At 52.5% G+C, this 23565-nt stretch overlaps 1 protein-coding gene across 1 annotated transcript in view; it reads left to right on the plus strand.

Moving 5' to 3' along the window:
• The window catches only part of LOC112125047 (FH1/FH2 domain-containing protein 1-like), a 59744-nt gene that overhangs the window by 12263 nt on the left and 23916 nt on the right, over positions 1-23565 (plus strand). The window contains exons 2-5 of the mRNA XM_029912021.1: positions 9381-9487; positions 10351-10415; positions 20554-20621; positions 22395-22500. Coding sequence (XP_029767881.1) covers positions 9381-9487; positions 10351-10415; positions 20554-20621; positions 22395-22500 — 346 coding nt within the window. The remainder of the gene's footprint in view (positions 1-9380; positions 9488-10350; positions 10416-20553; positions 20622-22394; positions 22501-23565) is intronic.

A 23565-nucleotide genomic window follows, 5' to 3' on the forward strand; every position in this document is an offset into this window, starting at 1 on the left:
CCCAATTTCCACCCCTCCCTTCTTCCCTGGGTTTCACACCCAACCCCTTCTCCATTCCCTTCTCCGCTAACTTGATCAGCAAAGAACTAATTATTGCAGACATTTAATAGGTCCTCTCTACACATGAGAGTTAACACCCTAGTGAGAAGCTGGAGAGTTTGTACCGCTCAGGCAGACAGTACGGCATTGGCTTCGCTGGGTTCCCATTTGAATGAGTCTATACTCTTTCTGCGGAACCAGGAAGGGATAGAAATGTGCCTCGTTAAGTGAAAGCTGAGGTTCTGCAGAATCTACATGTCGCGTGAGCCACACCAGTATTTCAGTGCGTCAGGTGACCCATGGGTTCGATACCCGCCGCAGAGTAAAGCCAAGGCTACATGGTTAATAGTAACACTCTTCTAGCACGTTGTAAATGATTTGGGGACCCCAGGGGATGCAAAATGGCATATAAGCCACACAAGAATCCCATCAGCACCCAAGAGTGACGCAGCAGCATTGCCAGCCCCACATATTCACAGACCATTTGTCAGGCCTTAGAAATTATGAGGTTGGCTTAAAAGTCACAAGACCTTTCAAAAATGATACATTTGGGGCTTGCTTTGGCCTCTGGTTTTGAGCCTTTGGGTCGCGCTGGAGTCACATTTTCAAGCTTTTCTCTGCAAAGAGGAGGGCTAGGAACTTACTTGCATTTTTAAATGAAAACTAAGATTGTCATGTCATCATCTGTAATCACTCCTGAAGCTGGGGCTTAATTGAAACAACAAATATTACAAGGATCGCGACAAAATAGCCAGAGTTGGCAGCACTGCCAGTTTAGGTTGGAACAAATCAGTTGAACCGACTGGTGGAATTGAAGTTGGCAGAAGGCCCCATCGCTTGCAGTGGAATTTGAGAAGTACCAGAGGAACACCCCCGAAGTGTTTAGTGGTTAGCTTTTACATCACTCTAGCACTACATGAGTACATCAGTTGACAGGAGAGGAGAACAACTCCTCTTGAATCTCCACCACCACTTCCTTCCGCACCTACATGATCCTTGGCATTGCCTCCCCAAGTACAGGTCTGTCTCATCTTACGCTGGGGTTACGTTCCGCGGTCAGCGCGTAAAGCGAAAACCGCGTATAGTCAAAATTACATTGAGTTGGATGGCGGGCGGAATCGCCCGCACTACAGGGACAGTATTAAAATTGGTATTTTTCTCTTTTTTTTTTTTTTTTTTGGTTTTTGCCGATCGCGTAAAGCTGAAATCGCGCATGTTAAATGCGCGTAAGATGCGACAGACCTGTACCGACCCAGCCTGATTCCTTTCAGCTGCATCACAGCTTGCAGCCAGTGGCAGCTGTTGACAGGTTACCAGATGCGACTCTTAGCCAAGAGGGGAACGAGTGGTCCCCGTGTGCAGATATTGTTGGGGGTCTGCCAGTTAGAACTTAGTCTCCAAAGAAGCGGATCAGTACTCGTGAGTTCCAGGCTCCTAGTCTTGTGCCCCATCCACTAGGCCATGTTTCTCCCCTCCCCTCCCCTCCCTCCGCCCCCCCCCAGCTATGGGAGGCACGTTTTGGCAGAGGACCTGTGATCCCAACTCTAGCTACATACTTCAGGCAGAGTGGTGAAAAGAACAGCCATTGTTGATGGAATCAGAGAGAGAGGGCTGGATGAGATCTTGAGAGGTCATCTAGTCCAGCCCCCTGCGATGAGACAGGACCAAGTAAACTTAGACCATCCCTGACAGGTTTTTTCCAACCAGTTCTTAAAAGCCTCCAATGACAAGGACTCCACAACCTCCCCTGGAAGCCTATTCCAGCGCTTAATTGCTCTTAGAGTTAGATGGTTGTTCCTAGTATCTAACCCTGCCTGCAAATTAAGCCCATTACTTCTTGTCCTACCTTCAGTGGACATGGAGAACAATTGATCACCGTCCTCTTTGTAACAGTTCTTAACATACTGTTATTAGGTCCCCTCTCAGTTGTCTTTTCTCAAGACTAAACATGTCCAGTGTCTTTAACTTTTCCTCATAGGTTTGGTTACCTAAACATTTTATCGTTTTTGTTGCTCTCATCTGGACTCTCTCCACTTTCTTTCCTAAAGCACGGTGCCCAGAATTGGATGCAGTACTCCAGCTGAGGCCTCACAGTGCCGCGTAGAGCAGGACAATTACCTCTCATGTCTCACATACGAGACTCCTGTTAATACTCCTCAGAATGATGTTAGACTTTTTGGTAACTGCATCATATTGTTGACTGATTCAATTTGTGATCCACTCTTACTAAGGCTATAATTATGTCATGGAGGTCACGGAAGTCACGGAATTCGTGACATTTTCTGCCCTGGGGCTGGAGCTCCCAGCCAGCCCCACCCACACAGCTCCCAGCCCCCGCCTCGGTGGGCAGCTGGGGGGATCCGGGAGCCCCAGCAGCAGTGGGTGCTGAACCCACCTACCCCTTTTGCCAGGGATATTTTTCGTGGAAGTCAGGGACAGGTCACGGGCTTCTGTGAATTTTTGTTTATTGCTCATGACCTGTCCATGACTTTTATTAAAAATATCTGTGATAAAAACTTAGCCTTATCTATGACCCTTAGATCCTTTTAAGCAGTACTACCACCAAGTTACAGAGTAGCAGCCGTGTTAGTCTGTATCCGCAAAAAGAACAGGAGTACTTGTGGCACCTGCTTCAGGCAAATACTCACCAGCAACCACACACCACAGAACAAAAACACTAACCCAGGAACCTATCCTTGCAACAAAGCCCGATGCCAACTGTGACGGTGCTGCCCATGGGAGCCAGCTGAGGTCACTCAATCAGGGTGAACTGCAAACAAAACGGGGCAGACAAACCCCAAACGCTGGTGGATATTCCAATACTTAGGTTTACCAAGCCAGCACAAAACAGCTTCTGTAGTACCTCACTGGTTACTCAGAAGTTCAAACAACGCAGTTCCCTTAAAGTGCCCAGCCTCCGGCCTCCATCCAGACACACATGTCAGATATGATGATGATTACTGAAAATCTTACTTCATCATATAAAAGAAAAGGTTCTTCCAATCCCAAAGGATCAGCCATATACCCAGGTTCAATTATAACTTAGATCTTACCCAAAATACACACTATAGTCAATTCTTATTAACTAAGCTAAAATTTATTAAAAAAGAAAAGAGAGAGAGTGTTGGTCAAAAGATCAATATACATACAGACTTGAATTCAATTCTTGAGGTTCAGATGCATAGCAGAGGTGAGCTTGTAGTTGCCAAAAGTCCTTTTAGAAATAGTCCATAGGTTATAGTCCAATGTCCATATTCAGGGTGGCTCCAGTCAATGACTGGGGATCTCAATCCTTGTGGCTTAGGGTTTCCCCCTCTTGAAACCCAAAGCAGATCTGAGATCATATAGCATCATGTCCCAGGGTTCTTGTACATTTCCAGCAGCCTTTCGGCCTGAGAAAACAATAGGCTTAATTCTCCTTCTCTCAAACATCCTGGCAATTAGCACAAGGTAATCTATCCATTAAACAGTTCGGATACAGGTTACCACAACCTTCAAAGAGACATATAGGATAGGCAATAATACTATTTCACTCAAGTATCATCATAAATGTTAATATTCCTTTTTGATCTTTGAATTAAAGTTATAGCAATAGACAAGACTTGTTTGCTCACATCACAAGCCCTGAGCAAACATCTACCCTTGAGATCTCTAACAATGCAGACTTGCATTTCAAAGCTCTATTCATTTACATATCTTCCTAACCAGTTTCTACAGTTCACCCGTGGGTCAGGTCAGTCTGAGTTAATTAACTCTTTCTGGCCCTGTCATCTTTCAATGAAATATTATTTTACACTCATAAGGTCACACCAACTCTGTCCACGTATCTATTCAAGTGACACCATCGTAGGACCTAATCGCATCAGCCATACCATCAGGGGCTCGTTCACCTGCACATCTACCAATGTGATATATGCCATCATGTGCCAGCAGTGCCCCTCTGCCATGTACATTGGCCAATCCGTACAGTCTCTACGCAAAAGAATAAATCGACACAAATCTGACATCAGGAATCATAACATTCAAAAACCAATAGGAGAGCACTTCAGCCTCTCTGGCCATTCAGTAACAGATTTAAAGGTGGCAATTTTGCAACAGAAAAGCTTCACAAACAGACTCCAACGAGAAACTGCTGAACTTGATTTGATATGCAAACTAGATACTATCAATTTAGGCTTAAATAGAGACTGGGAATGGCTGAGCCATTACACACACTGAATCTATTTCCCCCGTGTTAAGTATCCTCACAGCTTCTTGTCAAACTGTCTTAAATGGGCTATCTTGATTATCGCTACAAAAGTTTTTTTTCTCCTGCTGACAACAGTTCATCTTAATTAATTAGCCTCTTAGAGTTGGTTGGGCAACTCCCACCTTTTCATGTTCTCTGTATGTGTATATATATCTCCTTACTATAGGTTCCATTCTATACATCCGATGAAGTGGGCTGTAGCCCACAAAAGCTTATGCTCAAATAAATTTGTTAGTCTCTAAGGTGCCACAAGTACTCCTGTTCTTTTTACCACTAAGTTAGTTATTCCCCATTTTATTTTTCCTTCCTAAGTGTAGTACTTTGTACTTGTCTTTATTGACTTTCATCTTGTTGAATTCAGACCAATTCTCCCATTTGTCAGGGTCATTTTGATTTCTAATCCTGTCCTCCAAAGTGCAAGCCGCCTTTCCCAGCTCGTGTCATCTGCAGATTTTATAAGCACACTCTCCACTCCATTGTCCAAGTCATAAATGAAAATATTGACTAGTACTGCACCCTGGATGTACCCCTGCAGGACCCCACTAGATAGAGCCTCCTAGTTTGACAGTGAACCGTTGCTAACTACCCTTTGGGTACGGTCTTTCAACCAGCTGTGCACCCATTACTAGGCCACATTTCCCTAGTTGGCTTATGAGAATGTCATGTGGGACTGCATCACAAGCTTCACTAAAATCAAAATATACCTTGTCTACAGCTTCCCAGGCCCACTAGGCCAGTGACCCTGTCAAAGAAGAAAATTAGGTTGATTTGTCATCTGCCGCTGAGTTCCAGAGTGTGAACAGGCCCCTCATATGGCTATCCTTGGTGCTCACCAATCATGCTGCAGCTATGGGCTTACTGGCATAGCTTGATGCCTTTGGCAGATGAGATCAGTTTGGGTCCGACAGCTTTCTATAGTGGCACGACAAGGCCTTGACGTTCCTTGCCAAAGAGTGCTAGGCAAGTGCACCCCAATGTTGGCCCGTGGGCTGCATCCTGATGTTTCTGTGCTGCTTGGCACCTGGCAAAAAGAACAGTAGATATGTCTCGGCACTGACCAGCCTCCTTAAAATCCAGTTGTACTGGTAGCAATAAGTCCAGATACTGCTACGAGGCAGTGAACGGTTTTAGTTGCTACTCTGCACTTGGATTGTTCAGTGTTAAAGTGAGATGCAGCCACAGATTTGCCAGTCTTATGTAGGGTCATATAGCTCACCCATATAGATAATAGGTGTGAGGGACCAATGTGATCAACTAGTCTGACCTCCTATATAGCACAGGCCAGAGAATGTCACCCAATGTTCCTGCAACCAGTCCATAGTGTGCAGCTGATCTAGGGCAGGTTATGTTCAGAGAGGCAGCCAGTCGTGATTGAAATACCGATAGAACCACTGAGCTACCTTGTGTCTTTTTTGCTCTTTTTGCCACACTGCCAATAGGAAGGAAGAAGGTGAGCGTGACTGGGTTCCAAATAAGCATTTAGAGCAAACATGCCAGGCCTAGCTGTATGCTTAGGGTATGTCTACACTGACAGAGTGTTTGCGCTGTAAGTGTCACCGGTGACAGGGAACCGGTGAAAGTAAAGCGCTGGTTTGTGTCCTCACTCAATTCCTCAGGCGCCAGAGAGTGTTGACACTACCAGCACTTCCATCGCGGATGAGAGCAGTGCTGTAGGGCAGCTGTGGGATAGGTCCTGTGGGAAGGGGGGGGTGAGCGGAAGGCATTCTGGGTCCCTGCTTAGTGCCCCGTGTTGCGCTGCTTCATGTCCCAGCAGCCCCATTACTTCCTTGTTTCTTTCGTGGCATTTTTTTTACCCCCCCCTGCTGTCTGGCTGCTTTCCCTGCCACATCTACAAGCAAAGGGAAAGGGAGTTTCAACTTCCGGGGCTTACAGGGGGAGGGGCGGACGTCCGTTTACTTGGCATCAGAGCAGCGGAGATGCTGGCCAGAGTGGTCACTTTTGGAACTGTGGGATATCCTTCGGAGGCCAAAAGGTGTTTACGCTGGTAGAATGTGTCTTCACTTTCACAACAGCGCAAAAAGAACAGCGCAAAGGACTGTAGGCCTCTCGTGAAGGTGGTTTTCTTTTTGAAACTCAGAAGTTTCACCGCAAAAAGTCATTAACAAGTGTAGACGCTCCCGCGGTTTTAGCGCAAAACATGGACTTTTTGTGTTTTAAATGGTAAGTGTAGACACAGCCTTAGAGTTGCTCTGGTTAGGTTCTGGCGGTGTGTGCTGCCCACCACACACAGCACCGCTGGAGGGCTCTTGGAGCATTTAAAGAGATACCTACCTCATTCCTGTATACTGCTGGCTAGAAAAGATGCATTAAAACTGTCCGCTTTTTTAGCGGGACCAGTGAACTCGGCTGACAGGTCCTTCTCATAGTGACGACACTAACAAAGAATCAAATGGACGTAAATTGGCTTGTGACTTGCCATAGCAAGATACCAAGGCCAGTAAGGCCCTGCCTTCCAAAGGCCGAGCGCAAGGGCACGTAGTTTGATCTGCAGTATATGGGGCCGGACTTGCAGAGGATCCGCTCCCTGATGTCAGTGCAGAGTGAACCTTCCAGACCATGAGAAGGAGCTGTGATGTGGGATTTCCTGTCCGGAAAGAGCTGACACCCAATCCCTTCAGGCTCCCCTTTTACCCATGGATTGATTTCGGTGTGTCAGCTGAAATGGATGTTTGCCGCCGGTTACTGGTTGAAATCGAATGCTGCCAAGTCTATCTGTGTGTGCCGGAGCCAGATCCCAAGGTGTTCTACCTCCTGCTTCCACTCGGTCTCCTGCCGGTATCCCAGAAGGAAGTGCCTTGTCTGTCACAATGTGGAGAGCTGGGGTTGGGCCCCTGCCCTTTCCATGGAGGGTGCTTTGCCCCCCCCCCCCCCCCGCGAGAGTCCCTGTGACAATCCCCGACCCCAGAGCAAGAGTTCCTGTCAGACATATCGGTACAGAATTCAGAACACCAGCGTGAGATAAGAAGCTGGGCCAAGGGTGAAGCTGGTTCCAGCTGCGTGTCTGAGGGAGGTGGGCTGTGGGAGTCGGAGGAAGAGGCAGCGTTTGGCCAAGCGGCTCCAATTCTAGGCTGAACTGGCCGGGAGCTGCCCTTTCGCCTCGTGCTGTTCAGGAAGGGAGCCTCCTTACGGTGGCTTTTCTGACTTTCCTCCACAGGGCTGAGATCGCCAGTCCCTGCTTGGCACTCTCCCCATCGCCCTGCTGGAAGGGGGCATCCTCTCTTGTAGGAGAGAGGGAGGGATCTTACCGCTGTCCACCGCAGAGATGGCAGGCAGAGCCTACCTGGCTTGAGGCCAGGGCCACGTGGCCGATCCCCTGGAGTGGTTGCATTGTGACTCAGGAGTGGCTGAACTTGTCGGGGTTGTGCTCCTCTGCTCGGAGCCCTGTATTTTGGGATGTGAAAGCTGCACAGCCTGGAAGCTGTGATTTTCATGACCGTCAGGAAGCGGCCAGGCGGCGATGAGTCAGCGTGCAGGCTTTGTCAGGATCATGGTGATGGGTGAGTCACCAGTGCCTGTGTGTACCGAGGGTGTGTGCACATGTCCCTCTGCCATGACACCTAGAGATGCAGCTGGCTGCGTCTCTAGGGTGTGTGTTGGAGGGATGGGTGGGGGAGAACTGCTAGCACCTAGTCGCTACTTTAGGGCTGGTACGGTGTCCTCTCCTCTCATCTCACCCCCACTGCTGAATTGTCCCTGCCCCACTGCTCCCCTCTATGGGTTGTCTTTATTCCCCGCCCCCTTTCCTTGGGGGCTCCTTTTGGGCCTCTTTCCTCACCTGCTGTCAGCTCCGTCGGTGAGCTCCATAGCTCCGTGCTCAAGCGCTGTAGAGATGAGGGGACCAGTGCATTTCACCCAGCTGCCTGCACGGGACCGTGAGCTAGCAACGGAAGCAGTGACTCCGAAATAGATTCGGGGGGAGGGTGGATAATCAGCTGAACGGGAGCTCCCAGTGGGATGCTGTCACCAAAAGAGGTAATGTGATCCTGGGCTGCATAAACAGGGGAATGGTGAGTAGGAGCAGAGAGGTTATTTTACCTCTGTATTTGGTGCTGGTGCCACCACTGCTGGAATCCTGTGTCCAGTTCTGGGGTCCATAACTCAAGACACGTGTTGATAAATTGAAGGGGGTTCAAAGAAGAGCCCCGAGAATGATTAAAGGATTAGAAAACCTGCCTTCTAGTGATAGATTGAGCTCCTTGAGTCTATGTAGCTTAACAAAGAGAAGGTTAAGGGGTGACTTGATCCCAGTCTGAGTTGCTACATGGGGAACAAATAGTTAATAATGGGCTCTTCAGTCTAGCAGAGAAAGGTCTAACGCGATCCAATGGCTGGGTGTTGAATCTAGACAAATTCAGACTGGAAATAGGGCGTACGTTTTTAAAGCGTGAGGGCAATTAACTATTGGAACAATTTACCAAGGGCCCTGGTGGATTCTCCATCACTGACCATTTTTAAATCAGGACTGGCGGTTTTTCTAAAGGATCTGCTCTAGGAATGGTTTCGGGGCAGGTTTCTGGCCTGTGCATACAGGAGGGCAGACTAGATGGTCACAATGGTCCCTGCCGGCCTTGGAATCTCTGACTCTGGTGAGGGGAAGAGAAGACAGGAATGTGGAGAAATGGCCTGTGAACCCCCGAGCCCGGGGGATGGGATGGGACAGAATGCTGCTGCTGAGGGGACACGGAATAGGAGTTTCTGGACTCGTGAGTGACTTACACTCTGGCCCCCTAGAGCTGAACTAAAGTGCCTCAGTTAAATCCTCAGCGAGCCGTTTCTAAGGTGCCGCACGGCTGTGCAACCCCACAAAAGGGGATGGCAGTAGCTGGGCGTGAGGGAATGGCTAGGGAGTCGCATGGTTGAGAGGCGGGGGCAGATGGTCTGGGAGTCAGGACTCCTGGGTTCTACTCCTAGCCCTGCTGCTGACTGGCTACTTGTCCTCTACAAGTGCAGAGTGGCAGTATAGTTATTGGGGTGCCTCACACTGACCCTGCTCCCCACGACCTCGCTATGCATTCCTCCCTCCCGGTAGCAAGCACCATCACTGATCTGTGGGGGGTCCTTGTGTTTGCAGCTGGCGGACTGTACACTGCAGGTCTCACCATCTGGACAGTACCTGGATCTTGATCTGTCCCTGCTGGAGCAGAAAGATGAGCTGGAAGGATTCTACGAGGAGATCAGGTGAGTTGCTGGAGTCGCAGATATACCCGTCTGAACCGAGTGAGTGGGACATGAGTCACTGTCTCCACTCAGGAGACTGCCCAGCCAGACAACATGACCCTGCTTCCCCCACCTTTGCCTTCTCCAGATGCCCCCATGGAGTGAGACGCTGATGCATGTTGCTCTTCTGCCTGCTCAGCAGGATGGAGCAGACGGTGAGGGGCCTGCGGGGGAGCAAGAATGGCTGGAATTGGGGCTGGGGCTGGTAGAGTCACTTGGGGGATTCACTCCTTTGCCAGCCGCTTCCTGGATGTTAAACTGAGCCCCTGGGCTGAGAGCCTGGGGACAGGCCAGTTTTGGTCAGACTCTAGGGCAGTCTGTGGGGAGTGAGGGACCTTGGACTTGAGGTGCCTCAGCAGAGCTGTGGGGAGAGATCAGGCCTGGAAAGCAGGAGCGGCCACAGATCAGGACAGAAGTACGCTGGCAGAGGTGCGTGGAGGCCCCAGGACAGTGCACCAAAGAGCTGCCCCTCCCCCCAGTGTAAGTGTGTAGATTTGGTTTCCTGAGGGTGGTTGTGGTGATCTGGCAGGCCCCAGCAATAGCCGGGTGCTGCTGCTGTCAGTAACCTGTGGAAGTGGGGCATGGTGTGTGTGTGTGGGGGGGGAGCTGTTCTGGGGGAGAGGTGGCTGGCACATCATTAGGGGAGCAGAGCTCTGGCTCTGGTGCTGAGTATGGAGGCAGGCTGGTGCCCATTGGTCGGCGTGGGTCTGGGCCTTGCTGACTTGTAGGCTCCCGATGGCGGTGCTGTGAGCAGGCCCTGGCTGCCCGCGAGCGAGGCTATTGGTGACATTTGCGGTGACTTACCTGCATTCCTCTCGTTCCAGCAAAGGGCGGCGGCCAACTCTGATCCTGCGCACGCAGCTCTCCGTCCGAGTCCATGCCATCCTCGGTGAGTCCCTGATAGCCAAGGGCTCTGGGCCCAGTCCCTTCTGTATTCCCCAGGGCCTTTGCCTTTAACTGGCCCAAGGCCACTCGAGCCAGGAGCACTGTGACACAGGGCTGTGTGGGGCCTGGCTAATCTGGCCCATGGGTTAATTGCTGAGTGCTCCTGGGGGCTGGCTCCCGGCTCCCTTTCCCATGATCCTCTGAGCTCCAATGTTCTCTCCGGCTTCATGTCTCTGTCTGCCATGGCTGGGTTTTCCCAGCCCCTGTCACTGCCACGGCTGGAGATGAGCAACTGGGCAAGGAGGGGGGCAGGCTCTGAGGTGGCACGGAGCAGTCTCTCTCGGGTGCTTGTCTGACTGGTTCCTGCTCACATGCTCAGCATCTAGCTGGTTGCTACCACGTGGGGGGTCGGGAAGGAATTTCCCCCGGGTCAGATTGGCAGTGACCTGGGGAGGTTTCACCTTCCCCTGCGGCGTGGGGTGCGGGTCACTTGCCAGGATCATCTGGGATATCTCACTTCATCCTTTCCCTGCCATGGCAGGGGCCTCGGGCACCTAGGTCCTTCCTGTTCTCTCCGTGTGGCGCGTAATAACCTGGTCTCCTGTGGGCTGTGATACTTGGGGGTTGGGTTCCGTGTGGGGGTGCTGGTGGGCTGTGCTGTGTAGGAGATCAGACTGGAAGACCTGGCCTTAAACTCTGACTCGGGTCATTGTTCCTCCCGTGGCTCTTGGGGCTGAAGGGGTTAATTGTTTTCAGCACAAAGAGCCCAAGTACAACAATATTTTTGCCTGTGATACTGAAAACATGCCGCATGCTACAAATATTCCGGGTCGCTTAGGCAAGCTCTAAATATAGACTTGGAAAGTACAAACAACTGTCTCTCGTGGCCAAGAACCCCGATGAAGGGTCAGGCATCCAGTGCTGGGAACCAGCATGGCTCCTCGGCACTGGGTGTCTCCCGGTTCCTGAGCTTGGTGCGGGGATCACGAGTATTGCACAGGGGTGCTGTATTAACGAGATCTAGAGCGGCCGCCCCTTTGCTGCAGCCTGGGGCCCTCCTGCTGGCAGCCCGCGGGGAGCTGACATGGGGGGTCCTGCTCACTCGGCATGGGTCCAGCTACTAAAAGGCATTCAGTCCTTTCCTTGCATCGCTCTTCCATGTGGCCAACGGTGGGAGGTAGGCCCGCACTGAGAAGACTTGAGCCCCTGCTGTTCTGTGCAGTAGGAGCCCAGATGATAACTGCTGAGTAGGTTACCGAGGAGCTCTGTCAGCCTAGACCAGCCTTTCCCAAATGGTGGGTCCCAATCCATTGGTGGATCCCAGAAGGGTTGAGTGGGGTTGCACATACCCTGAAGGCGCTTTCACTTCCCCTGGAGGAGTTTTTACCTGGACAGCGGGCCCAGGCCTGGGAAGGTGGAGCGTCCCCCTCTGTCTTTGTGCCTGTAGTGTCTACCCTTTCCCTTCCCCTGTGCCTGCAGGTCTCTTAGGGACAGCCCCGCCCTGGGCTCCAGTGCCGTGTCAGCTAATTGTGCAATCCTTTCCCTGCAGAGCCGCTGAGGTCAGGGCTCTGCTGTCTGTTGGGGCTTCCCAGGCTCTGGCCGGGTTAGGGTCTGCTCTGCTGTGTGTCTCTGGTGCTCGGACATTCCAGCAGCTGGAGGGGGCAAAGGTCACCTGAACTGCAAGTTAACCAAAAGTCCTAATCAGCGTTCCTGAAATCTTCTCGGAAGGCTGCTGCTTGCCTCGTTAGAGCTTCTGACTGAGCCACCTCAGGATGCTGTAGAGATCAGCTGGATTGTGCTTTTAATAACTGCCTGTCAGACAGCAGGAATCAAGAGGCAACCAACAGTAGAAACTAACCCTAAACTAAACACCAAACCAGCAGAAACTTGCCAGCAAGTTAAAAAAATATGTATTGAATGAATGGACTATAAGGTGGATAGAAAGCTGGCTAGATCATTGGGCTCAACGGGTAGTGATCAACAACTCAATGTCTAGTTGGTAGCCGATATCAAGCAGAGTGCCCCAGGGGTCGGTCTTGGGGCCGGTTTTGTTCAACGTCTTTATCAATGATGTGGATGATGGGATTAATTGCACCCTCAGCAACTTTGCAGAAAGCAATGAACCCCTTCAGCCACTAAGCTGGGGGGAGAGGTAGATCTGCTGGAGGGTAGGGATAGGGTCCAGAGTGACCTAGACAAATTGGAGGATTGGGCCAGAAGAAATCAGATGAGGTTCAACAAGGACAAGTGCAGAGTCCTGTACTTAGGACGGAAGAATCCCATGCACCGCTACAGGCTGGGGACTGTCTGGCTAAGCGTCAGTTCTGCAGAAAAGGACCTGGGCATTACAGTGGACGAGAAGCAGGATATGAGTCAGCAGTGTACCCTCGTTGCCAAGAAGGCCAACGGCATATTGGGCTGCATTAGTAGGGGCATTGCCAGCAGATCGAGGGAAGTGATTATTCCCCTCTATTCAGCACTGGTGAGTCCACACCTGGAGTATTGTGTCCAGTTTTAGTCCCCCCACTACAGAAAGGATGTGGACAAATTGGAGAGAGTCCAGCGGAGGGCAACGAAAATGATTAGGGGGCTGGAGCACATGACTTAGGAGGAGAGGCTGAGGGAACTGGGCTTATTTAGTCTGCAGAAGAGAAGAGTGGGGTGGGATTTGATAGCAGCCTTCAACTACCCGAAGGGGGGGTTCCAAAGAGGATGGATCTTGGCTGTTCTCAGTGGTGGCAGATGACAGAACAAGGAGCAGTGGTCTCAAGTTGCAGTGGGGGAGGTCTAGGTTGGATATTAGGAAACACTATTTCACTAGGAGGGTGGTGAAGCACTGGAATGGGTTACCTAGGGAGGTGGTGGAATCTTCTTCCTTAGAGGTGTTTAAGGCCCGGCTTGACAAAGCCCTGGCTGGGATGATTTAGTTGGGGTTTGGTCCTGCTTTAAGCAGGGGGTTGGACTAGAGGACCTCCTGAGGTCTCTTCCAACCCCAGTCTTCTATGATTCTATGAGTACAGCTATAAAACCCCCAGCTGCATACACTATACTGCAGGACATCAGCCCGACACCATGTCATGGGTGCATTGAAACAGCAGAGTTCACAAGTCAGCTCTGACAGCGATCAACTGCAGGATTCCAGTCTGCGCTGGGCAAAGGCGTTGGTCTTGGCCAAACCAAACACATGAGCTGCACTGCTCTGGTGCCGCCATCCCTGTGGTCAGCGGGAGAGGAGCGTTAGCTAGAACCCTTGCTCCCTCCAGCCACTGTTTGCAGAGGAACCCTCAGGGTCAGGGCATCAGGATCTTCCTTTCTTTAGCTGGAAACTGGACTTGTGACCCAGGTGTGTCAGGCTTGCAATGTGCAAACCAGGCTGCTTACAGAGCAAAAGCTAGGCTGTCTGCTGTCTTTGCACACAGACTTGCCGGGGGGCTGGCTGCTGGAGCCTGCTGCAGGCAGAACGTGCATGGCTGCTGCAGGGCTCCTAAACTACTTTCTGACTGTGATTCAATCACACAGTCTTGCCCGCTTCCTGACTCGCCTTTGCAGCACTTCCGCTGTAATCAGATTGCTGATGAAACCTTATTTACCTGGATACATCATGGTGTGTTTGTTGCTCTTTGGGGGACACCTGTGAAACCAAACTTTCTCCCAGACCTACCAGACAGGCTCTGGGGGAGATACCATTGAATGGGCCTTCTCTGGCTGCTGCTAGCAATGGTGATTTGCGTGGTGTCTGCAGCAGGCTTGGCACTGCCGGCACAGGAAGTCGCATTCGTTTTTCCTGTCCCTGACACATGCGGAAGGATGTGTCTGAACACCAAGTGCCTCCTTCACGTTCCTGCAGAGATGAGATTTGCCTACCGCTCTAACCCAGGAGGCCTGGGCGAGAGAACATGCTAACTCTTAGATTAGTGGGGCGGGGGGTCAGCAGCGTGACCTGACTGTCTTCTCGGTGTCTCCAGACCTTCGCCCCTGGCATCTGCCTTGCTTCCAAGTTTTCCATTAGATCAGCAGGCATGGCATGGCCCTCACCTCCTCAGACTGCTGGGAATGCAGCATTTCTATTCGCTCCTGGCCTGCTGGAGATAGGTAGGGGATGGGGGAGAACCTCTCGGTCAGTCCCCTCTGACGCCACTCATGTCAAGCCCAACAGGCCGAGCAGTTTAGCAGTTGCTGCTTCAAGATGTATGTAAACCCCGTCCAGATCTCTAACCCCTCTCCCGCTCTGCTGGGTGTGTGAGGGAAGCAGGCCTGGCTCTACAGAGCACGGGGGTGAGGCTGTTTCTTAGTGTCAACAGATGTGGGCTGTTTTCTGTTCCCCTTTATTGCTCCCCCTGTGCTGTTTGACTCCTCCTGTGCCCCAGGGCAGTGCCGCTCCCCTATCCCTGGAGGCCCCTGCAAGTTGAGCCCATCTGTGCACAGGGTGTGGTCAGGGCCGTCCTTAGGATTTATGGGGCCCTCTGCAGTATTGTTAAACTGGTGCCCCTGTGCCGACAGCAGCCTGGGCTCGCATGTGTATTTTAGAGAAGGGGGGGGGTCTTTTGAAGGATTTATTTTAAAAACTGTCTGAAGGTTCAAGCATTTAAGGCTAAAGATGAATCCTCAGATTGTGCATCTAAAAATCTATGCGAGGATTTTTTAGAGATGTGATTTTATCATCTTCACCATCACACTAATGAAATATTTTTAAAGCAGATTTTAAACTAAGGTCCTGTAGACTGACATGTTCTGAGTAAACATGACCGTGATGCACAACTGTTTCCATCAGTAAATTCAGACAGTCTGTACCTGGGGGTTGTTAAATGCCTGTTCAATGGCTCCATTACCCCGTGAATGGCTCGCTAACAATTTCAGTGTTGTGCTAATAGGTCTGGCAGGCTGGAGGCTTTTTCACTTATAAGTACTAGATCCCCTCTGGAAGAAGACTGGGGAGGCTGCAGCAGCCAGCTGTGGTGGGAGCCTGCAGGAAGGGTCAGAACAGGGATAGGAAAAGGCAGAAGGGTGGACACTAAGACCCAATAGAGCCCCAAATTTTCGGGTGCCCTACACCAGGGGTTCTCAAACTGGGGGTTGGGACCCCTCAGGGGGTCACGAGGTTATTACATGGGGGGTCGCGAGCTGTCAGCCTCCACCCCAAACCCAGCTTTGCCTCCAGCATTTATAATAGTGTTAAATATATAAAAAAGTGTTTTTAATTGATAAAGAGGAGTGGCACTCAGAGGTTTGCTAGGTGAAAGGGGTCACCAATACGAAAGTTTGAGAACCACTGCCCTACACAGCCTTATATGCCTAAGGACGGCCCTGGGGGTGGTGCAGGGGGGAGGTAGATGCTTTCTGCCAATGCATGTTACCTTGGACATACCTGTCTGCCATCACCTGGCCCAACCTCCAGTGTGTCCAGGGCTAGCTGGGGTTCCTCCCACTCTGACTGACTGACTGCAGGGAGGAGACATTTCACCTACCTCCCTAGTTTGTCTCTCAGCTGTGTAATGACAGCAGCAGGGCTCAGAGGGAGAAGGGGCCAGGGGCAGGAAAGCCGCCTCTTGGGTGTGAAAATCTGAGGGCTCTTGCTTGGGAAGGGCTATCCAGGGGCGCTCTCTTGCAGGGACTCCAGAAGAGGGGGGCGAAGGGGAGTGCGCCTTCCTCTTGGAGCATAGAAAGGGCTGTCTGGGGACTCGCTCCATAGGGCATGCAGATCTGCACCTCTTGTTCCTGTGCTCTGATCTCCATAAGGCAGTGAGCCTTGTGCCGCTGATCCATCGCTCTGGGAGCTAAGAGGGATAATCAGATCTCATGTTGCAGGACATCAGCTGATTGTGCCAAGGGTCAGGAAGGAAGCTGCCCCATGTACAGAATTGTACAGCTTGTCAGATGCGGCAGGAGAGGTTTTCACCTTTCTCGGATGCATGAGTCTCTGAGCGCTCTAGGAGGCGGGGTAGCAGACCAGACGGAGCAGTGTCTGACGTGATGTGGTGGATCCTGTGCTGCCTGGCTTTAGGTGTCCGCACTGTCCATCTGTGTCCCGCAACAATGACATGGACCCTCTGTGCTGAGAGCAGACGTGCTTGATTTTCTGCAGTGCCTCCCGTCCACGGGAGTGGGCACCCAGCAGAGACTGTGCCGGCGAAGCACTGGTGCTGCTGTGCTGGGCCGCCTGGCCCCTGGCACAGCCTGAGACACTAAGCCCTGATGGGCTGTCAGCCGGGATTCTGCCATTGTGTCCTAGGAGTGTCACCGTCCGCCTGGATGGAAAGAGCCCGCCCTCTCGGACTGCGGGGGAGAGCCGGCAGGGGCGAGCTACCTTGGGCTCCGGGCCAGGGGAGAGCAGGAGGCCATGCTTCTCATCGAAGTTCCTGTTTCTTCTCTGCGTAGGAAGCCGGGGAGATATTTATAGCATTGTTATGCAAAAAGAAAAAAAGAAAGAAAACAGGAAATTGGCAAGTTCCAGATAACCCGCCATTGCCAGGCCGTAGCTGCTCCCTGGCTGCCAGGCCACGTGTCTGCTTCCCCCAGACCCCAAGGCTGACAGCAGGCCCTGGGGGCCACGGGCTCCTCTTAGTGCTCGAGGGAGGAGCCACAGCAGGGCCTGCCTGCAGCCAGGGGCTCCAGGAGCTTCGCGGGACCTTCCCAAACGGAGCAAACGGGCTGAGACTGAGCAGGGGCCCACACCTACTCCGAGCTGAAAGTAGCGGTTGAGAATGGAGGGAGGGAGCTCTTGTCTTAGCACCCTGCAGGTCCCGGGTTGGGAGCCGAGGGGGAGGGGAGGACGTGCACCCCTACGGGGGAGATTCATAGCTCAAGTGCAGCTTGCTGCTGGGGGAAGGATCTTGCACTCTGGCTTAGAGCCCTGCGCGGGACTATTGTTTTTAATCCCACTACCACCTGCTCCTGGGTTGTTTCTTGCATTTTTATCCCACTCCCACCTGCAAAAATCTTAGATCCCGCACGAGAGACAGATTCCCCCATTCCCCCCAAAGTTCATTAACATATTACAGGGGGGCCAAACTGTGGCTTGCGAGCCGCATGCGGCTCTTTTACAGTTAAAGTGCAGGGCCCCCTGTTCTCCCCCCCGCGTTCTCCACCTACCAGACTGGGGGGAGGCTCGGGACTTCTGCCCTGCAGCTGGGTGGTGGGGTTAGGGGCTTCTGCCAGAGACGACTGGTGCCTGCTGAGAGTGGGGGTACAATTTAAAGGTTTGGAGCCCCCAACAGCTTGAGTCACACACACCCCCAGGCTGCAGGGCGGGGCCACTGCTTTAGCTCCATGGGGAGAGGCAGCAGCAAAAGCAGTGGCTCTCCCTGCAGCTTCCAGCTGTTGCCGCTGTCTCTCCCCTTGGCCCCAGCTTGCTGGCCCCAGCAGCGGCTGTGCAAGGAGGAGGCCTGGTGACACCACGTGACCAAGTAGGACCAGCAAACCTTGGCAAAAATCTGGGGAGGCACATAACCCCACATGCCCCTCCGCTGTGTGTTGCCTCTGGCTTCTGCCCCGCGGCTTTAGGCCTGCAGGGAGCTGAAGGCCTGAGCCCTGGCTGGCATCTCCCATGGGACTGAAGCCCCAAGACCCCCTTCCCTGCGTGGCTGAAGCCCCGAGCCCCGGCAGGCGCCTCCCACAGGGCTGAAGTCCCAAGTCCCGGCAGGCGAGCCCCAGCTTTTTGTCGTATGCGGCTCGGGCGATCAGTAAGTTTGGCCGCCCCTGGCATATTGTCTATATATACAGAATTCAGACACAATTTTTACCACTAAAAGAATATAACAAATCTGGCTTTAAACCATGTTAAAAAAATACTTCAACTCCTGTTATAATAGACATCAAATCTCTTTCTATCCCTCACTTAAATTTAACTATTAAAACCTTTATTTAAAAAAAGAAAAACTTGCTTTACATTGCTGCAATTCTATGTATGACAAACTGCTGTCGTGTGTATATCCCACGGAACGTCAGAACAAATTGCACCACAGTTTTGCCTTAAAGGCGCAGATGTTTCTAAAGATTATAATCATTAAGTTGTTTAAAAAAGGTTGTAAACGGCTTAAGCATCGCTTTTAGAACTTTGAAACATACCTTTCCAGTTATTTATCTGTCAGGGTTCTTACTGCTTTTGGGGAAACGTTTAATTGAAAAGCTGCTCACAGCCTAGGGTTTTGATAGAAATACATTTTAAAAAGAGGCTCAAACTAAGTGATCAATAGTAAGGTCAAATGAAACAGCAGGCGTACGGGGGTGCAGTCTGTGGGTCTGGAGCCCAGGGAGTAGGTACAGGGAATGCTGGGCTGGGGGGAGGTGGTGGCTCTGAAGCTGATGGGGACAATTCAATTCTTAGGTTGTTCTGATGTCGGGCGCTTTCTGGCTGCCGTTGCCAGGGTGAGAGCACGGCGTAGCTTCTCCTTGCACACCCTCTCAGCTGGGGGGCAGAGGGCGCTGTCCATGCTAGCCACGCTGTAAGCTGTCTGGGGGCGCGGTGTCTGCATCCGTCTCCTTAAAGCATCCACTGCAGCTGGCGGGCTCAGGAAGTGTTTGTTAGCCCTGGTTTCACGATTGGGTCATTTCCTACGTACAGGGTCTAGCTCGGCTCCGGGCTGGCATCCCGTCCGTGTCTGGCTGCCCCCGGGAGCAGGGTGGGTGGTCTCGTGGTGGTGCTTGGCCTGAGTGTGTGTCATTCTGCAGGGGTTCTCGCATAGCAGGTGCCGCCCTGACTCCCGAGGGCTGCAGCCTACAGAGAGCCGAGCACCTCCCTTCCTGGGGCGTGGGGAGCTGACCGGCTCAGGGAGTGGGACATGGGCCTTGCGCTGTGGGGCGGAGAATGGGATCTGGAGCCTTCTCCTGGTGGGAACTGGTTCCAAGCCGGCCCCAGCTCGGTCACTTGAAGGTTCTTGAGCCCTGTGCTAACCCCTCCTGGAGCGCACGGCACTGCCTAGCGTTTGGGCTCAGCACAAACCCGCTGGGCCGCCAGATGAGGGGTTACCACAGCATGCAGTCCTCAGCACGGGGAGGCCAAGGAACCTCACCCCATCTCCTCCCCTCCCCACCTCCTCCCTGCTGCAGCACCCCGTGGTCCCAGCGGGCAGGCTTCTCTTGCCACCACCCCGAGGGGAGGAGATGGGTGCCTGGGACCCCCTGGGAGTCAGCTGAGGGGCGCCCGCCTGTACTCGGGGGCAAATGGGCCGAGCCGGACATCGTGGTAGGTGGCAGGCCCAGGGCTAGGCCAGGAAGCAGGGCTGTCCTGCTGGGCAGAGCCGAGCAGAGCCAGGCAGCCTGCCCGCTGGAGCCCTCGAAGCCTCATTCCAGCACGGGCGCCCCTCGGCCCCTGGGTGGTTCAGTCCCAAGCACAGCGGCCTCTGGCCCGCACGTCGGTATGGGCAGCCAGCCTGGCAGGCCCAATGCCCCAGCCCGTCTGTGTCACACCCCTTCCTTCCAGGGGAGGGGGTGTGTGACGAACTGGGACTGTTCTTACTGTGGTCTGTGAATGCTGACAGGGGAGTGTGGCTAGGATAGTCTGCATTGGGGGATGAGAGACTGACCTATGGAGAATACCTGAGCATGTAACATGAGAACCCAGGAGGGGGCTGGGGCCAGGTGACACCTTTGCCCGGGAAACTGAACAAAGGCTGTGGGAGGGGTCGCTGAAGGCAGAGTCTGGGAAGCTGGCTGGTGAGGTGGCTGGGAGGCAGGGAGGGCTCTGACCTCCGGAGGGGGGCTGGGGTGCCCGAGGACCCCAAGATGGACCTAACTGAGGGGTATCCTGTTGTCTGTGCCTGCAAGACCTGTCTTGGACTGTATTCCCGTCATCTAAATAAACCTTCTGCTTTACTGGCTGGCTGAGAGTCATGGTGAATCGCAGGACGCCGGGGGGTGCAGGGCCCTGAGTCCCCCCATACTCCGTGACAGGGTGTCCCCAGTTTCGATCCCTGCCCTGAGGTGAAAGTCACTTCAGCGGCACCAGCCCCCCTCCATCCCCTCTGCAAAGGGAGAGAGCCCAGCTGAGCCCTGGCACTGAGCGTGGGGCCTGGCCAGCGTGCGCTCTGCCCCTCTGCTCCGGCTGCAGAGGGGAGGGTTCGTGGCTTTCCCCATTGCTGGGGGATGCTCCAGGGTCCACGTCCCCCACCCCCCTAATGCAGTGGCTGTGTTTCCTTCCCTTCCAGAGAAGCTGTACAACTCCCAGGGGCCAGAGCTGAGGCGCTCCCTCTTCTCCCTCAAGCAGCTCTTTCAGGTACGTTCCCCCAACCCCTCTGTGGGGCACCGTCCCACCCCGCAGCCCAGTGACCTCAGGCCCTGTGGGCCTGTGCCCAGGGCCATGAGCTGTGCAGGGCTCCGCGGGGGCAGCTGGTCATGGGGGGCTTGTGGCGTTAAGTGATGCTGGGGGATCCCATCAGCCCAGCCCCCCAGCTGCTGCTTTGGGTGATAAATTCCCCCGTGTATCCTGCCTTTCCCCCATTCCCCGATTCCTGCTGCCCCCAGTTCGGCGCCGAGGAAGCTGCAGGGCTTAGCGCCTGGGGAGCGGGGGCTCTGGCCCAAAGCCAGGAGAGGTAGTATGGGGTTTGTTAACCCAGCCCCTGCCCCCTGGGGGGCTGCAGATTTGGGCTGGCGCCTTGAGCCTCACCTGTCAATCCCTGCAGCACCCCGCTGTGCCACGGCTTCTCACCCAGCAGTAACCAGTGGGGTACAGCACAGGCACCGCCGTCACTGCTATCTTCCCCCCTGCTCCTCACTCCTTTCCCTATGGGGTACAGCACAGGCCAGCCAGCATGGTCCTTCTCCCCTCTCCCCCACACACCCACAGGGTATCGCTAAGCCCCTTCGTTTTCAGTTTAAATAGATTTTTATTGAAAAATTCCCACGTTTTACAAAAAGTATTATTCATTTTTTTCTGATTTTTCACCCGACTTTTGTGTCATTCAAATATATAAAAAATAACTTGCTTTATTAGGAAAATACAAACATATCTTATGAAATGTAATTACGATAATACATTAGTCTGTGGGTCTATGCAAAGCCGTCTGTTGAAGTAAAGCTCTGTATTAGTCTAGAAGAGAGACACAATAAACAAACAAGCACACAGGCAAGCTCTGAAGTGCGTGCGCATCTGAATGTCCTGATGAATCTCACGCCCACCACAGACATATTTCAAGCTGTTAGCAGATAACGGTTTAAAGATTTGACCCACTAAAATGGGAAGAAAACAAAAATCTGTGTCAGAATATGTTTCAGAACACAAGGAAGCATTTGAAAATTAATAAATTTAAAAAAAACAGGAGAAAAGGATGAAGTTGAGTGTATGCGCTGCAAATGGTGTGGCCGAATTACTAAACGAGAACTATTAGCCTATAAATATTTAAATTCTACACCAGTAAACTCTTTATTCAGATGAAAAGTTTTATGTAGAGAGATTGTTTTCTTAAACTCAGAAGCGGCAGCATGTGTTCTGAGTCCTGTCCTAGTTCTGCAGCAAACCACACTGATGAATGGAATTCAGAGCATTAATTTACGGAATACTTTTTTCCCATCTTTCCATCCACCAAAATAACCCCCGATATTTACCCAGAAAAATGAATCGGTTTCTTTTGCACTGATTTCCCCCTGTTCTTCTTGTTGTGGTAATAATAAACACGGATCAATTCCTGAGAAAAATTAAATAAAATCAAAACTGAAAATGAAGGGGCCTAGGTACGGCACAGGCACAGCCGGCACTGGTCCCTTCACCCCCCCAGCCGGCTTCCCCCCCCAACCCCCCTGGGTACAGCACAGGCACCGCCGGCACTGGCCCCTTGTTGGACCACACCTCCCCTAGCTGTGAGGTATGGGCAGCCCTTGGGCTCTCCTGACCCCCAACACCCTTCTCTATCAGTCTTGCCCTGTCTGCCCCATCCCTGCCTTAGTGGGGGTACGACTAGGGCCTGTTTGGGCCTCCTGTCCCCCTGAAGACGTGACTGGGGGGTCTGGACCCCTGCGGGTGGATCAGTATGATCTCTGGTTTGTGCTGCAGGAGGATAAAGACCTGGTGCCAGAGTTCGTGAACTTGGAGGGGCTGATATGCTTGATCAAAGTGGGAGCTGAGGCCGACCAGAACTACCAGAACTACATCCTGCGAGGTTGGTGACAGGACTGGCCCTCTGGCCTGCCCTGCGGCAGGGCCCAGAGCCACTTCTCTGCCTATCTGGAGCCCCCTGGTTGTTGGGGGGGGGAGATTTTGGGCCTAGAGCCCCCAATGGCGCAGACACACACACATTGGGTGTGGGAGTCCCAGCTGGAGAGGGAGGACTGCTTGGGAGAGGTGGCAGGCATCGTAGGCTCTGCCCCTCTCTGAGCAGCGCCTCTGCGCCGGGCCCCCTGCCTGCGGGTGAGCTCTGAGCAGGGGCTGTGCGGGACGGCCCCCGGCACCGCGGGGCACGGCAGGTGCTGAGCTCTGCTGAGTCTTGGCTCTGACTGCTTGTGACCGGGGTCCTAGTGGGGGCCAGTTGTGGTCACTCAATTAGGGTGAACTGCAAAGAATGGAGCAGCCAAACCCCAAAACGCTGGTGGAGATTCCAATACTTGGATTCACCAAGCCAGCATAAAACAGCTTCTTTATTACCTCCCTGGTTACTCAGAAATCCAAACAACACAGTTCCCTTCAAGTGATCCAGCCTCAGGCCTCCATCCAGGTACCCACATCAAAAATGATGAAAATGTCTGTAAATCTTATTTCATCCTATAAAAGAAAAGGTTCTACCAATCCCAAAGGATCGGACCCATTACCTCCCAGGTTAATGCATGTTTCAGATCTTACCCAAATACACGCTACAGCCAATTCTTATTAACTAAACTAACATTTATTAAAAAACAAAAGAGAGAGAATATGGTTTAAAAGATCAGTATACATACAGATTTGAGTTCAATTCATTGAGGTGCAGATTCATAGCAGAGATGGTGAGCTTTGTAGTTGCAAAGAGTTCCTTTAGAATTCAGTTCATAGGTCATAGTCCAATGTCCAAATCTCATATTCAGGGCGTACCAGCATAACTGGGACCGCAGTCTTGCGTAGGATGACCAGACGTCCCGATATTTAGGTATTTGTCCCGCGTCCCGATTGATGTTCGGTCGGGACGCTGCACTCCGCTTTTTTTTCCTCCGCCGGCAGCACTCGGCTGTTCTCCGTTGGTTCCCCCCCCCCCCCC

This window comes from Terrapene carolina, unplaced genomic scaffold (genome assembly GCF_002925995.2).
Source record: "Terrapene carolina triunguis isolate 2854851 unplaced genomic scaffold, T_m_triunguis-2.0 Scaffold165, whole genome shotgun sequence".
In the NCBI taxonomy this organism is placed as follows: domain Eukaryota; kingdom Metazoa; phylum Chordata; order Testudines; family Emydidae; genus Terrapene; species Terrapene triunguis.